The 15,663-nt window shown below is 44.8% G+C and overlaps 1 protein-coding gene across 1 annotated transcript in view; it reads left to right on the top strand.

Moving 5' to 3' along the window:
• ITK (IL2 inducible T cell kinase) overlaps positions 1-15,663 on the top strand; it is a 60,848-nt gene that overhangs the window by 36,412 nt on the left and 8,773 nt on the right. The window contains exons 9-16 of the mRNA XM_037152256.2: positions 2,917-2,999; positions 4,815-4,948; positions 5,294-5,368; positions 9,580-9,751; positions 10,149-10,365; positions 11,321-11,385; positions 11,478-11,596; positions 13,817-13,974. Of these exons, the coding sequence (XP_037008151.2) occupies positions 2,917-2,999; positions 4,815-4,948; positions 5,294-5,368; positions 9,580-9,751; positions 10,149-10,365; positions 11,321-11,385; positions 11,478-11,596; positions 13,817-13,974 (1,023 nt within the window). The remainder of the gene's footprint in view (positions 1-2,916; positions 3,000-4,814; positions 4,949-5,293; positions 5,369-9,579; positions 9,752-10,148; positions 10,366-11,320; positions 11,386-11,477; positions 11,597-13,816; positions 13,975-15,663) is intronic.

Raw genomic sequence — 15,663 nt, 5'->3', positions numbered from 1 at the left:
TATCCATGCATTTCATCTCCTTGGAATGATTTTTTTCTCTTCTTACCTGTTTACTTATTTTTTCCACATAAAGTATAAAAGGTATATAGAGACCTTGAAAACCCCATGGGACTCCCATGGGTGCGAGGTTCCCCACCCCGCCCGCCCCGGGCTGCATTGCCTGGTCAGTGCCCCTAGTGTGGTGGCGTTGTGAGCAAAGACCCGTCAGGCCCCCATGTTCTTGGTGGCTGTGACTTCCTCTGAGCCCTTTTCAGGAAGTAGGTGGTACAGCATATGCTGGATGCCTCATTTCCTTCAGTACTCAAGGCCACCTCAGCCCCAAACCAGTTTCCTGTCACCATCACTGACTGCCACCTAGGACAACGACCACGAGCTCCGAACCTCCCGTGCTCGGAGGAGGCGGCGGCTGACCTCACCTCGCCTTCCTCCGTCTCATGTCTGAGGATCACTCTCGTTAACAGTGGAGCTCTGCTCTGATCTCCAGTCTTTGTCCAAAAAGTAAATGGCTTCTTTAAAAGAATACCAACAGAAAATGTTCTTAACTAAATAGAAGAGATGTTCACACTCCTCTCTTCACAAGACTGTTGGTAACTTTCTGGTCTTTTTGTGGTACATGTTTCTTCCCCTTTAGAATAAGTTACATATGCAGATGGAGTCACCTCTTCCTGCCTTGAGTTTAACCCATCACGTTTCAATGAGATGAGAGCAAAAGCTTCAGTATTAGGCAAAAGGAGAGAAATTTTGAAGACAATTTATGCTACGTGTAATGTGTGGATGAACGTTACAAACATAATGAGAGATAAAATCGACATCTAACAATGTACAAGTTTAAGGGGCACAACATGAAGATTTGATAGATGTGTAAATTGCAAACTGATTGCCACAATTAGCACCCATGGCCACACATAATTACAAGATTTTCTTCTCATAACTTTTAAGATCTACTCTCAGCAACTTTCTAATATACCATAGACACTTTCAAATACACAGTTCAGTACCATTAAGTGTGGTCACCATGCTGTCCATTATATCCCCATGACTTGTTTGGCTTATAACTGTAAGTTTGTACCTTTTGGCCAACTTCACCCAATTCCCCCACTCTCCAGCTCCCCTCTCAAATTTCAAAAGAGACTTTTGAAACTCCCAGCAGAGATAAGAAGAGTTTGGGGAGTTTCACAAAGTTTATGTGGTAAACTGTATGTTTGGCAAGAATGAACAATATTGTAAGGGCCAATTGTCCCCAACCCCCCCCCCCACACACACACACGCACACAGTCACACACACATCCTGGAGGTTCAGGGCCAAGTTAGAGGAAGCAGGTTACGTGTCTGTGCAAGGTGAGCTTCATGACTATCAGTGCTGTTTTGTGAAACAGAGACCATTCATCAGACTCTTATAAAGAAGAGCTGTGAGTTTAGCTGAGTCAGTGAAGGTCAAACTTGAATGTCAGTAAGAATCACATGGCCAGCTTTTGAAAAGTTCAGACTTCAAGAATTCCGGTCTTGGAGATTCTAGTGCATGGATATGGGATGGAGCATGGTCAGCTGCTTGCTGTCACTATTTTGTTTTTTCTGGGTAAATGTGATCATCAGCAATGTTTGGGACACAGAGGTTTAGGTAGTTAGGCTGGATCAGTTGTTCTCAACCAGAGGAGATTTTGTCCACCAGAGAACACTTGCTTGTGCCTGTTACCCAGTTGTTAGAGACCAGGGATGGTGCTAAACACCCTGTAAAACCTCCTACCACACAGCATCATGGAGCCCCAATGTCAACAGTGCTGAGGTCGGCATAAGCCTGGACTAGATAACCTCTGTATGGCCCTTTCTAACCTCAAGATTCTAGGATTCAAACAATCAGCATGGCCATCTGTGAGTATTATTTGTATGTGTAGACAACTCACCTTTGAGGTTGGGGGATGGAGGGGCCAGTGTTGTTCTGAATTGTATGCAATATGCTTCACCTGCTACAAATATAGGCCCACCATACCAGGCTTCTGGCTCCTCTGGCCTTGACTGAAGGAACATACTATGTCTATGTTAAGTAAATCAACTAATAGGTTTTGCAAATATTACCAACAGATTTATAGCTGGGTGGGAACAGAGCGTTAGGCAGAAAGGACTCAAAACGGAATTAAGATTTTAAAGTTCCCACCAGGAATGAGTAAACGGGTATATTCATTTGCTTACACTGATTTTATCAGTGCTAGCAAAATTGCCAGGGGGAATGAGGGGTGCATATTTGGGTCTTTCCCTTCTCTCCACTTCTCTCATGCAGCCAGAAGTTCGTGTTTTTCTCCTTTTGCCCTACAGCAAAGTCAGCACTTTGAAAAGGGCCTAAAAATATCTTTTCATTAAGGAACTGATGGAGCTTCCAGGACAGGAAGCTTATGCCCTTGTAGGGGAATGGAGATGTGGCTTCTAACATTTGTTGAATGGAGGCATCATGGAGTAGTAGAATGAGCATCCCTTTGCTTACAGGCCAAGTTCAAGGTTCAACTTCCAGGTTGCCCACTTAATGGTTGTGGGTCATGAGAAAGTCACTTCAGCTCTCTGGCACTCAGTATCCTCATCAGGAAATTGAAGATAGTGACAGCTAGATTGCAGTGCCCTGGTGAGAGTGGGACAGTATCTGTAATAAACCTGGTACATGGTGAGCTCCAAGAGGGCAGAGCTTATGTCTGTTTGCCTTCATCACTACCTGTATCACCAGTAGAACAGTCTCTGATCCATGGTGAGAGGTCGAGACATATCTATTGAATGCACATACAAAATGGTGGCCATTATTGCTGAAAGTCTGCCCTATACCAAACTGGCCTACAGAATTCCCCCTGTTCACATGCAAGGAAGTTCATGAGCTGGGTGCATGAGCCTGGTTTTCTGGGATCACTAAGCTTCCATTTCTTTTAACCATTCCAGGGCAAAGAAGGAGCCTTCATGGTACGAGATTCCAGGACCCCAGGAACATACACCTTGTCTGTTTTCACCAAGGCCATCGTAAGGTATGGTGCTAACCTGCTCATCAGTGTTGGGTGAGATGGTTCTGAAGTGGGTGAGGAAGGCAGCACACTCAGCAACGTCAGGCAGAGCAGGAGGTCGAGGGGTCACTGGGAATGGTGTGCTTTCCCTGATCCCACTGAGAATGTCAAGGCCAGAGAAATAAAGGATGTAACTGTGGTCACTTAACTGGCAAACGACAGAGCTGGGACTGGAGGCCAGGTTCTTTTCTCAGTTAGCATCCCTGAGTGCAGAGCTATAAGGAACTAAAACACCTGGCTCTGTATTTGATGAGTTTATAATAAATCACATAGAATAATAGAAAGGTACTTCTGAATAATAAAAAGGAAGCGAGAAGATATGAATGCTAGTTCCGGCTCTGCTAATAATGAAGCTACCTACCTAACCATTTACTGAGTCCTTACTATGTGCCAGAATGTCACAGACCATTTCCAATCCTAATAAGCCCTGAAGGCAGGTGTTACTATGCTTCTTTTACAAACAAGTAACTGAGGCTCAAAGAACTGCTGGTCCCAGTCTGAGGCAGTGGAGATGCATTGGTCCAGCCCCTTCATGCTTCCTCCAGCTGCCGTCAAGGCTCTCACTGCACGTTTGCCCCTCTCAGGACTTCAGCATCCACCTCCATAAAATGACATCAAATTCTCTTCTAGTGCGAAAATGAGGAAGAATAAGAAGCTTGTCAATGACCAAAGTGAAGGAAGAATTAAGAGGAGAGAGAAAAATAACTATTAAGGATTTCTGGGAGGATGGAGGATGTGAACAAGACTCAGAGCATGAGCCAGGGTTTAGAGAGGTGACAAGGAGCAGGGGTGCTGGCCGGGGGTGGGAAAGTGTGCAGTGCTCATCACAGTGATGAGAGTGATCTGCCACTCCATCAGATAGGACGGAGAAGTGAGAACTAAAGCTGCGTGGGATCCCCAAGGTCACCCCCAGGCTTGGTGATTCACTGGGAAGACTCACAGGATTCGGCGTACAGTTATACTCAAGGTTAAGATTTATCACAGCAAAAGGAATCAAAACAAAATCAGCAAAGGGAAAAGGCATGTGGGGCAAAATCCAGAGAAAAGCACACACAAGATTCCAAGAGTCCTTGCTCAGCAAAGTCACACAGGACAAGCTGAATTCCTCCAGCAGCAAGCTGCAACCACAGGGCCAGAGTGGCGTCTACAAAGGGAGCTCACGAGAGACTCAGTGCCCAAGGTTTCCACTGGGGGCTGGCCACACAGGCAGCCTCTGCCTAATGCAGAGCAAAATTCCAGGCTCCCAGAAGAAAAGCAGGCAGTGGGCAGAACCACATTGTTTATACAAGCAATGTAGGCCCAGGGAACCACCCATGTTAGCTAGAGTATGGTGAGAATCCTCCCCAACTCCAAGTTCTCAGACACCAAGGGCCTGCCTGGCAAGCAGGCCTTTCTAAAGACAGCAGTCAGGGCTGCTAGGTTAACTCTGCTGTACACATCAAATTGGTGCAAAGGGGCCTGAGATGTCTCCTTAGCACATGCTGATAATTAGTTAGAATCACAGAGCAGGGAAGGCAAACATGCAGCCCAGGTGGGACCACTCCCCATTTTGCAGCTGGGGAAGAAACATCACAGCACTGACTCTACTCGGGTCCCCATGCAGCCTCCGAGTCCTCCATACAGCACCCAGGGCAACCTGTCCACACTGGCACGGGTTGAAATATATCGGTCGTCCTTGTGAGGGTGAAAAGCGAGGCTAGTAGGAATCCGATACCAGTCAATGCTGCTGTGTCTGAACATTGATTCTTAATCCCTGCATTTATGTTTTATGTCTTTAAGTGAGAACAACCCCTGCATAAAGCACTATCACATCAAAGAAACAAATGACAACCCCAAGCGATACTATGTGGCCGAGAAGTATGTGTTCGATTCCATCCCTCTCCTCATCAATTATCACCAGCACAATGGAGGAGGTGAGTCCTAAAGGACAAGGGGGGGACCCTCACACAGGAGCTTGCAGAAAAGTGACAAGCACCTAGCCTGGTGTCTTTATGGCAGACAAGCTGACCTTAAATAATAATTAAGTATACAAATAGAAAAAGATGCCAAATATTGGATTATAGTATGTATTTCCCATCAGCAAATTCTGCTGTTGGAAGCATGGGATTTCACCACCTGCCCACCTGTGTTTCTGATTGTTCTCAGAAGGTATAATATCAATGATTGGGCTTTGTGTTTTATTTCTTCCTGGCGGCTTAACTAGGATGGTGAGCACCGTGAAGCTCTAACCACAGCCTTTTGCTTTTTAATTGATCCAGGCCTGGTCACTCGGCTTCGCTACCCGGTTTGTTCCTGGAGGCAGAAAGCCCCCGTCACAGCAGGGCTGAGATATGGTGAGCAGCGCGTTCAGGAATGTTAGACATTTGCACTAAAACTCACGTCCCTCAAGGTTTGGGACAAATCTGAATGAACTTTCCATGAACCTAACTCTTCCCCAGACCTAAAATGACCATTGGAACAGGCACACTGTGTATGTGGAGATGGTGTGCACAAATCCACATTTATGTGTGTGAGAGTTATCTATAGGACAACGTTTATCTTGGCCAAAACAATGTTCCTTGGTTTTAGTTAAGAGTTCATCAGTGAAGTGTTTTCTGGGTACCTACTTTGTACAGAGCACTCTACTAAATGTGACTGGAAAAATACTAGGTAACAATGCCCTAGTACTATGTCCTCACCTTTTCTTCTAGAAGTTTGTATTGTCTAGTTTGTCAGATATGGGTTCATTGCAAGGGCTGTAAGCTGGCAGCATCCGTAAGTATTTCTTTGCACAGTGTGAAAAATTTTTTGAATGCCATTAGGAAGGGCATGAAGCTCCTGTGCCACAGGCCCTACTATTCCTTCTTGTCCTGTGGGACTGCTTCAGCCACTTGTGGTATCTACCCGGAACTCAAAAGCAATGAGCTGGCATCCCCTTGTCCAAACTGTACTGGTTGAGAAGACTGTAATTTTCATTTGATATCTCCCCCATCAGCTGTTCTCAAATCTCAGTGTGCATCCAAGTCATGTGGGATGCTTATTCAAAATGTTGACTCCTGGAACTTCCAGCCAAGATGGAGGTGTAGATAGGTACATTTTACCTCCTCACACAAACAAAAGAAGGACAACAAATTTTAAAAAAACAACCAGAACTGACAGTAAATCAAACTGTATTGAAATCCAACAACCAAGGAGTTAAAGAAGAAATACTCACCCAGACCGGTAGGAGGGGTGGAGATGGGCAGCCGAGCAGAAAGGACTTGTGGCAAGGCAGCAGCTGGCAGACCCGGCGGTCTCACATTCTCATGTAGACAAACCCAGAGGAACAACTGGGGAGGGAGACAGACCACACAACCCAGGGCTCCAGCGCAGAGAAATAAAGCCTCAGAACCTCTGACTGAAAACACCTGTGGGGGATGAGGCAGCGGGAGAAACTCCTAGCCTCACAGGAGAGTTATTGGAGAGATCCACAGGGTCTTGGAATGTACACAGACCCACCCACCAGGGAGTCAGCACTAGAAGGGCTCAATTTGCTTGTGAGTATCAGGGGAAGGGACTGAAAACTGGCAGAAAGCAGAGCAAGTGCCATTGTTCCCTCTCAGACCCCGCCCCACATACCACATCACAACCTAGCGAAGTGGGTTGCCCCACCCTGGTAAATACCTAAGGCTCCACCCCTTACTACATAACAGGTGCATCAAGACAAAAAAAAAAAAAGTGGCCTAAATGAAAGAACAGATCAAAGCTGCAAAAATAAAACTAAGAGATGAAGAGATAGCCAACCTATCAGATGCACAGCTCAAAACACTGGTAATCAGGATGCTCACAGAATTGGTTGAGTATGGACTTCCGCCAAGATGGAGGTATAGGTGGATGTGCCGTGCCTTCTCACACAACCAAGTTTAGGGACAACTAAATATTAGCACCAGAGAACACAACCAGAACATGGAAAATTGAACTTTTCGGAAGTCCGTTAACAACAAATTCTTCAGTCCGACCGGTAAGGGGCGAAACCGGCGTCTCGTGAGGAGTTGCACGGGAGGGCTCCGGTCGGACGGACCCAGGCGCGGAGTCCAGACGCGCGAATCCAGACGCACGGGTTCCAGGCCCAGGGTTGGACCTAGTGAGCGACCGAGCGACCCACCGGGTGAGCGACTGCTGAGGAGACGGTGGGGAGGCGGTGCTGCGTGTTGACTGCGGTTGCCTGTCTGCGGGCGAGCGGACGGGCGAGGGAGTGGGCGGTTGGACCAGCCCCGCAGGGCGCCGCCATTTCCCCGCTCTGACCACGCCCCCACATACAGCGTCACAACCCAGCGACCTGGGAGTCCAAGGGCCAGAACAGACCAAAAATGTCGCAGGAAGACCTCAAAGCCCCAGAGATAAATCTAAGCGACGAAGAAATAGCAAAACTCTCAGATGCACAGTTTAAAACACTGGTAATCAGGATCCTAACAGATCTGGTTGATTATAGCCACAAATTAGAGAAAAAAATGAGGGCTATGAAAAGTGAAATTAAGGAAAATTCCACAGGAAACCCACAGTGATGAAAAGGAAACCGGGACTCAAATCAACGAGTTTGGATCAGAAGGAAGAAATCAAACAGAAAAGAGTCAAGGAAGTTCAACCAGGAATTTAAATTCCAAGAATGAAGAAACAAAAATTCAAAAAAATGAGGAGAGGCTTAGGAACCTCTGGAACAACTTTAAATGTTCCAACAACCAAATCATGGGTGTGCCAGAAAGAGAAGAGGAAGAGCAACAAATTGAAAACTTACTTGAAAAAATAATGAAGGAGAACTTCCCCAAGCTGGCAAAGTAAATAGACTTCCAGGAAGTCCAGCAAGCCCAGAGAGTCTTAAAGAAGTTGGACCCAAGAAGGAACACACCAAGGCACAACATAATTACATTACCCAAGATTAAAGATAAGGAAAAAAATCTTAAAAGCAGCAAGAGAAAAGGAAACAAAGGAGTTCCCATCAGACTGTCAGCTGATTTTTCAAAAGAAACCTTGCAGGCAAGAAGGGGTTGGAAAGAAGTATTCAAAGTCATAAAAGGTAAGGACCTACATCCAAGATTGCTCTATTCAACAAAGCTACCATTTAGAATGGAAGGGCGGATAAAGTGCTTCCCAGATAAGGTCAAATTAAAGGAGTTTATCATCACCAAACCCTTATTATATGAAATGTTAAAGGGATTTATCTAAGAAAAAGATGATCAAAAATATGAACAGTAAAATGACAATGAACTCACAACTATCAACAACTGAACCTAAAAAAAGCAAAAACAAACTAAGCAAATAACTAGAACAGGAACAGAATCACAAAAATGGAGATCACATGGAGGGTTATCAGCAGGGAGGCGGAGGGGGAAGAATGGGGAGGAAGGTATAGAGAATAAGAAGTATAAATGGTAGGTACAAAATAGACAGGGAGAGGTTAAGAATAGTATAGGAAATGGAGAAGCCAAATAACTTATATATACGACCCATGGACATGAACTAAGAGGGGAAATGAGGGTGGGAGCAGGGTGCAAAGCAGGAGGGAATAAAGGGAGAAAAATAGAATAACTGTGTAACAGCATAATCAATAAAATATATTTTAAAAAATGTTGACTCCTGGACCCTCCGCAACACTTACCAAAACTATCCCTGATAGAGGGGCCCTGGAGTCTGCATTTTAAACAAGTGCCCAAGGTGATTTTGACCCAGGTGGCTAGATGGTAATTCTTCACTTGCTATGAGCTCCCATTCCTAAGGAGCATCACATCTGATACACAGTAGGTACTCAGAACCGTTCTCTGTTGAGTCTCTGCTTCAGAGGTAGACATCAAACTGTCTGTGATTGTAGACCAAGTGTCAGGATAGGAACATACCTCTTTAGTCTCTTTATGAAAATAAAGTTATTCTAATAACTGTAAAATTCCAATGTATCCATGCTGGATAGGATGTCACAGATTAATTACGACCCCACTCATCTTTGTCAGTGTGAAAATTGAGACTCAGATCCCTTTTATTTGTTTATTGAACATTTACTGAGAGCCTACTATGTGCCAGACACTGTACTGGCTGGCCCCTCTCTCCCAGTCCTTTTAAATCTAATTCCTTAGCCCCCACCCCTGCTAAGGCCTAGTAGAGTGCTGTGTACATAGTGGGTGCTCTTGATGGTTGAATGAATGAATGCATGACCAGCTTAAATGAAATTTGCTCTGCGTGAAAAATAACAATAGTACATTTCAACCAGGTAGAGAAAATGGTTGGGACCTTACAAGAACCTTTCATTTACTTTCTTTAATATCCTGTTTAATGCCATTCTCCTCTCTCTTTCCATGTAATCTTCCACACATACGTTTTTCATGGTTTTAAATGCATATCCTATGTTGTTATTTAGAAAAAAGATAATAATTTTATCTATCTATGATAGTTCTAGATCTAGGACTTACAACATTTGCCATTTGGGGGTTATATTAACGATAGGCTAACATTCTGTATAGGGCTATACAATCTCCTGGTAGCCCTATCCCTCATATTGATTGCTTACCAACCCTGGAAAACCCTGTGTCTCCTCCAGGACAATGGGTGATCCACCCCTCGGAGCTCACTTTTGTGCAGGAGATTGGCAGCGGGCAGTTCGGATTGGTGCATCTTGGCTACTGGCTCAACAAGGACAAGGTGGCCATCAAAACCATTCAGGAAGGAGCTATGTCAGAAGAGGACTTCATAGAGGAGGCTGAAGTCATGATGTGAGTGGTCCAAATAAGAGTATGAACAGATGCCCTGGGGAGCATGTTCTGTGTTGTGCTCTTTACACAGCACTCTGATGCCGCATTGTGCCAGCTCCCTGCTCAAATCCAGCAAAGGCTTCCTATAGCACAGAGAATAAAACCCCTCTCTCCCTGTGGTCTGCCAGGCCTGTCATGGTCTGGCCCTGCCTACTCATGAATCTTATCTTCTACCCACCTCTCCTCTGGTTCACAACACGCCACCCACGCCGGCCTCCATTCATCATCACACATACCAGCTGGCTCCCTGTCATCCTTCCGGTCTAGGTTCAAATGACGTGTTTTCGTTTTTGTTTGGCGGGGGTGCACTTTGCAGAGATTGAGTGTGGACCATCTCACCCCTGACTTTTTCCCCCAGGAAACTCTCTCACCCCAAACTGGTCCAGCTGTATGGGGTGTGCCTGGAGCAGGCCCCCATCTGCCTCGTGTTTGAGTTCATGGAGCACGGCTGCCTGTCGGATTACCTGCGCAACCAGCGGGGGCTCTTTGCTGCAGAGACCCTGCTGGGCATGTGCCTGGACGTGTGCGAGGGCATGGCCTACCTGGAAGAGGCGTGCGTCATCCACAGAGACCTGGTAAGAAGGTGCAGGGCAGCCGCCTGCAGGCCCAGGAGGCAGGGCCCCTGAAATGCTGAGCTCCCAAGACAGGAAATGTGGTAATCAATGACAAGTCACAGGCCATCTGCCTTTCCCTCCCAACCTCCTCTTTCTCTACAGTCTTTGGGATGTCCTAGTGGGAACATGTTTCATGAGGACTGAGGTCAGGGCTCTTAGATCTCAGCCCCACCCCTAACTTTAACCCTGTGTGATTCGGTCTGCATTCTTCGAAAAAGAAACCAACAGCCTCTTTTCACTTCTCTGTGGCCTCTTGGCAAATGAAGGAAGCTTTTCAAACATCCATTTTTTTTCCCAAGCATTATCGCAGGAACTGCTGGAATCACACTGGGGTGACCCTAAAGTTCTCCTCAGAATCTCTGGGGGTTGGAGCCCAGGAATATTTATTTTAGCATGCCCTGCCCGTTGGCACGCTAAAACTTGAGATTCACTGGAGTCTATTGTCACATTCTGTGCCACAGTCTGGCACAACCAGTGCCACATTCTGTGATAGTCATTGGGACCAGGTACTCTTCCTGCTGAGAAATGGTTCCAAGAGGATTAACAACCTCAAAATACTCCTATTTTAGTCAAGTGGGTTACAGTCTCTTCCCAGCAGCCCTAGTGTTAACATTATTTTTATCACATCAGGTTGCATTAGATTAGAGCATGTCATTGGTTAAACAACACCGTGGATTTCTCTTCTATTTAGGACCCCAGAAATGAAGATAAAAGACCAACCTTACTCATCCTGATCTAGGATCCCATGCTCACCTTTCTAGCTAACTTCCAGCAGGCACTTGTAGAGCTTAATCAACACTGGTAAAGCTCCATAGCACCCTTGTACAACTGCACATAGAAAAACTAAGGGCCAGGATTATGGGAGACTCCTTCATTGTTGACTATCCACACTTTTCTTGGTCTGTCTCTTCTCCAGGCTGCCCGAAATTGTTTAGTGGGAGAAAACCAAGTCATCAAGGTGTCGGACTTTGGGATGACAAGGTAATACGGGAGGTGTTGTCCCCCAGCAGAGCCTCAAGAATGGGACTCAGCCCCCCAGAACACTCTGACATTCTCTCTCCACTCTCTCCCAGGTTTGTCCTTGATGACCAATACACCAGCTCCACCGGCACCAAGTTCCCGGTGAAGTGGGCTTCCCCGGAAGTCTTCTCCTTCAGTCGCTATAGCAGCAAGTCGGATGTGTGGTCCTTTGGTGAGTGTCACCCTGGCCCCATACCCAGTGATCTGGGTCCACTTGCCCTTGAACTCTGGGTGGTGAGGGAGTTCCACTGGCAGTCTGTATGAAGGGGTCCTCATTATTGTAGTTATTCTTTAAAATCTTCGGAATGGGGAGAGTGAAAATGAGAGTGGACACAGGATTCTGGTGACGGCTGCTGTTGAGACCAAAAGCTGGAAGAGTCAGGAGATCAGAATGTGAGTTCCTCGAGGGCCAGGACCAATTTTTTCTAATATTATATTCCCACACTTAATCCTCAATAACTGTTTGCTCATTCATTCAACAATTTACAGAGCATCTGCTATATACCAGGGCCTAATCTAGGTGCTCACAATATAGGATAGGGAAGACTCCTCTTGGAGCTGAAGTTTAGGAGGAGGCAGATTACATAAACAAACTAATCAACATGTTTGTAACTTCTCAGGTAGTGGTAAGAAAGTGATATGAATAAAACAAAGTCATGGGACAGAAAAGTCTGTTTCTGTCCCATAATGGGATAGAGAGAAGGTCTGTTTTAAATCATGGGACCTGGGAAGGCCTCTCTGAGGAAGCGACTCTTGGACAGAAATATGAATGATGAGGGGGAGCTGTCTCCATTCAAAGATCCAGAGAACAGTATCCCTGACACAGCAACCAGCAGGTGGGAAAGCTTGTCATGTCCAAAGAAAAGGAGGTGAATGGTAGGTGACGAGGTTGGCAGGCCATGGCAGGAACTTAGAATTCTCACAGGTAAAAACAGCCACAAAGAAGAGGCAGAATGAAGGATGTTGGTGTGGCAGGATGTACTAAATATTCTTGCTGGATTTGTCACGACACCCTAAGCTAAAGCATGCACAAAAACATAGCAGACAACCTCTCTGATGTGAATTATAAGAAGGATCATACTTTAGGCAGTACGAACAAGTTGGAGTCTGATTTTGGCACTCTCTACAAAGGGAAGGTTTGCCAAGGATACTGACTGGTAGTTAAAACCAGGAAGAAGCTGACTAATGAAATCTCTTAGGAGAATAACTAGTTTTAAAGTCTTCTCCAGCATTTTAAAATACCCATTTTCAACAACCAAGTGATTTGTTAATTCTGAGTCCTTCTGAACTGTTCCTTAAAATGATTCCCCTGTTCAACAGGCCTTAACTATGATTTTGTTAGTCAAATTTAAGTTACAGAATGAACTTGGAAGAAATACAATTTCACTAAAGCAATCTCAGAATATTCTCCTTTCCCCAGTGTAACTAGAAAGGGTAGGGCTGATGCGTGGCCCCTCCCTGTGGGTGGTACAGCTGATCACGCTTGCACCCTGCCGGATGTCCCATCCAGAGACATTTGCAGCCACCGCTGCTTTGGCACATTCTCCTTCCGACTCTGAATGGGGTTTATTCTGCCACAGATTGTCAGCCTGGGAATTCACTGCTGCATCTTATAATTAGAGGGGCCCGCTGACGTCCATCCCTGCCTAGGATGTGTCATCTGGAGTGTCCAAAGATGAGATTAGCTGACAGAAGCAGAGTAGAAAGGGTGACAAGGGTGACAAGCCTGAGAAACAGAATCCTGGGTGGTCTGAGAGCTTGACGCCTGCCTCAGGCCACTGCCCTTTGTCACGCATTCTGAGGTTTTTGGTGTGACGGGTATATCTTAGGCAGAAGAAGAAAAGAGATTAAATCAGGTTGTCAAAAACGGACAACCTGAGGACATGTTTTGCTTGGTCTACACGGTATTTTTGAAAATCAAATTGAGTTTATATTTTAAAACTCTCAAGATACGACTTCTTTTGAAAAATCAGAAAATGTGGATCCTGAGCCCTCATTCCCTGGGGCCCTACTTCGCTGGAGCCAGATTACAGCGGTCCCACTGAAGCAGAACTTTTAATCTTCGGTTTTCCACAGTCCTCACTATTCCCTGTTGTATACTTCATCCACTTAACTTATTTACATCATGTGTAGAAATTTGAGTTTCCTATGTCCCTATAAGTTTCAGTAGTAACATCTGAGTTAGATCTAAGAAAAGGCTGAGCTTGGCACTTCTTTGCCATTGAGAAGGTTGGGAAATCTCTTCTTTAGAAATAAGACAGGCCTAATAACCCTCAGGTGGTAGGGACTTGAATCTTAATGTCAAGAAGCCTGTGATTTCTAGAGGTACATTTCTTTGTGTGCTATTTGTAAACATTATCATTAGCTGTGCTACACTCCCCATTGCTTGTAGGTGTGCTGATGTGGGAAGTCTTCAGCGAAGGCAAAATTCCATATGAAAACCGAAGCAACTCAGAGGTGGTGGAAGACATCACTACTGGATTTCGCTTATATAAGCCCCGGCTGGCCTCCTCCAATATCTACCAGATCATGAATCATTGCTGGAAAGAGGTCAGTGAAGGAAGTGGTTTCCCATTGCATTATAACCTATGGCTTCTGGGTCTGTCCCCTTCCCTAGAGAAAGGAACCCTTTTAGAGGATGAGTCAGCAGGGGTGAATAAAATAGATTAACAGGAAAGTCACTTTGAGAGTCTTTTAACTAGAGAGGTTCCCCATTCCTGAAAGATCTGGTAGTAACCTTAAATATCATTGATTTGCTATATAATGCCACAAGCCATCAGTATATGGTGAGAGAAAAACAGGGTAAAGCTATGTCAATGTTTTTTGAGGAAAAAAACCATTGTGTAACATTGTAAAACTACTGAATATAAAGTTAGCTGTATAAATTGGGGATTAGAAGTTCATTTGTGCTGTGAAAATATTAAAATGACTTGGAGTTCATTGTATTCATTCAACAATTCAGAATGGGAATCCAACAACTTCTCAGTTATCCCACACTTGGGTTGCAGGCTGGGCCTTGAACCACATCAGCAAGAGTCTTAGATGTCCTTTGTGAGTTAGGAAATTGTGAGTTTGGACCAAAGTTGAAAGTTGCTGAAATAGTGAGTTAATACAAATTCAGATCATTGAAGGGTAAAAAGGTAGAATTGAAAAACCATAGAATAATTGGGTTTTGTCTCAGCTTTGCCCTGTCTTAGTCATTAATTTTAGACAATTCCCTAAACCTCCTCTTTCTTGCTGGTAGAGAATTAAATAATGCTTGATTTGTAAGTTCATAGATGTAAGTTCATAGACCTTTTATAATTAGAAGCAAGCAAACCAACCAATGAGGACACAACACAAATCTAGTCCACTTCACAAGGGTAATTATGATAGCTGACATTGATTTAACAGTTTTTTCTCTATTTTTAAAGATTTTATTTATTTATCTTTAGAGGGAAAGAAGAGAGGGAGAGAAATATCAATGTATGGTTGCCTCTCATGCATCCCCTGTTGGGAACCAGCCTGCAACCCAGGCATGTGCCCTGACTGGGAATCGAACTGCGATACTCTGGTTCACAGGCCTGCGCTCAATCCACTGAGCTACACCAGCCAGGGCTAGTTTTTTCTCTTTTTAATTTAACAAATTTTACTCTTTAGAAGTTTTAGATATGCAGAAAAATTGAATACATAGTATGGAGTCCCCACATGTCCTCCTCCCCGGTGACTAACACTTTGCAGCCGGTAGTATGTTGTGCAGGTCTACCACCTTTGACAGGAGTGCAGTATGTTCCTGCATCATACTACATGGTACTACATGATCATACAGAACTACAGGACCATGCAGAATGGTGTTACTGCCTTTAAATCCACCAGGCTTCACCCATATTTATTCATTCCTTCCCCAGTTCTCCCCAAATCCCCAGCAACTATCCAAGTCCTTCCATTTCTAGAATGTCATATAGCTGGAATGTTGTATAGTAGGTAGCTTTTTCAGATTGAGTTCTTCCACCTAGCATTATGCATTTAAGATTCTCCCATGTCTTTTTGTGGCTTGATAGCTCATTTTTTTATCACTAAATAACCATCCATTATATGGATACGGCCCAGTTTGTTTACTAACGTACCTACTCAGGGACACCTTGGCAGCTTCCAGTTTTTGGCAATCATGAATAAAGCTGTTATCAACTTTTGTGTGCAGGTTTTTGTATGGACATAAGTTTCAGCTCAAATTAGGTGAATATCTAGAAGTGTGATTAC

The sequence above is a fragment of the Artibeus jamaicensis genome, unplaced genomic scaffold (assembly GCF_021234435.1).
Source record: "Artibeus jamaicensis isolate MK-2021 breed Jamaican fruit bat unplaced genomic scaffold, CSHL_Jam_final contig_432, whole genome shotgun sequence".
In the NCBI taxonomy this organism is placed as follows: Eukaryota; Metazoa; Chordata; class Mammalia; order Chiroptera; family Phyllostomidae; genus Artibeus; species Artibeus jamaicensis.
This window is presented reverse-complemented; position numbering and strand designations above follow the sequence as displayed.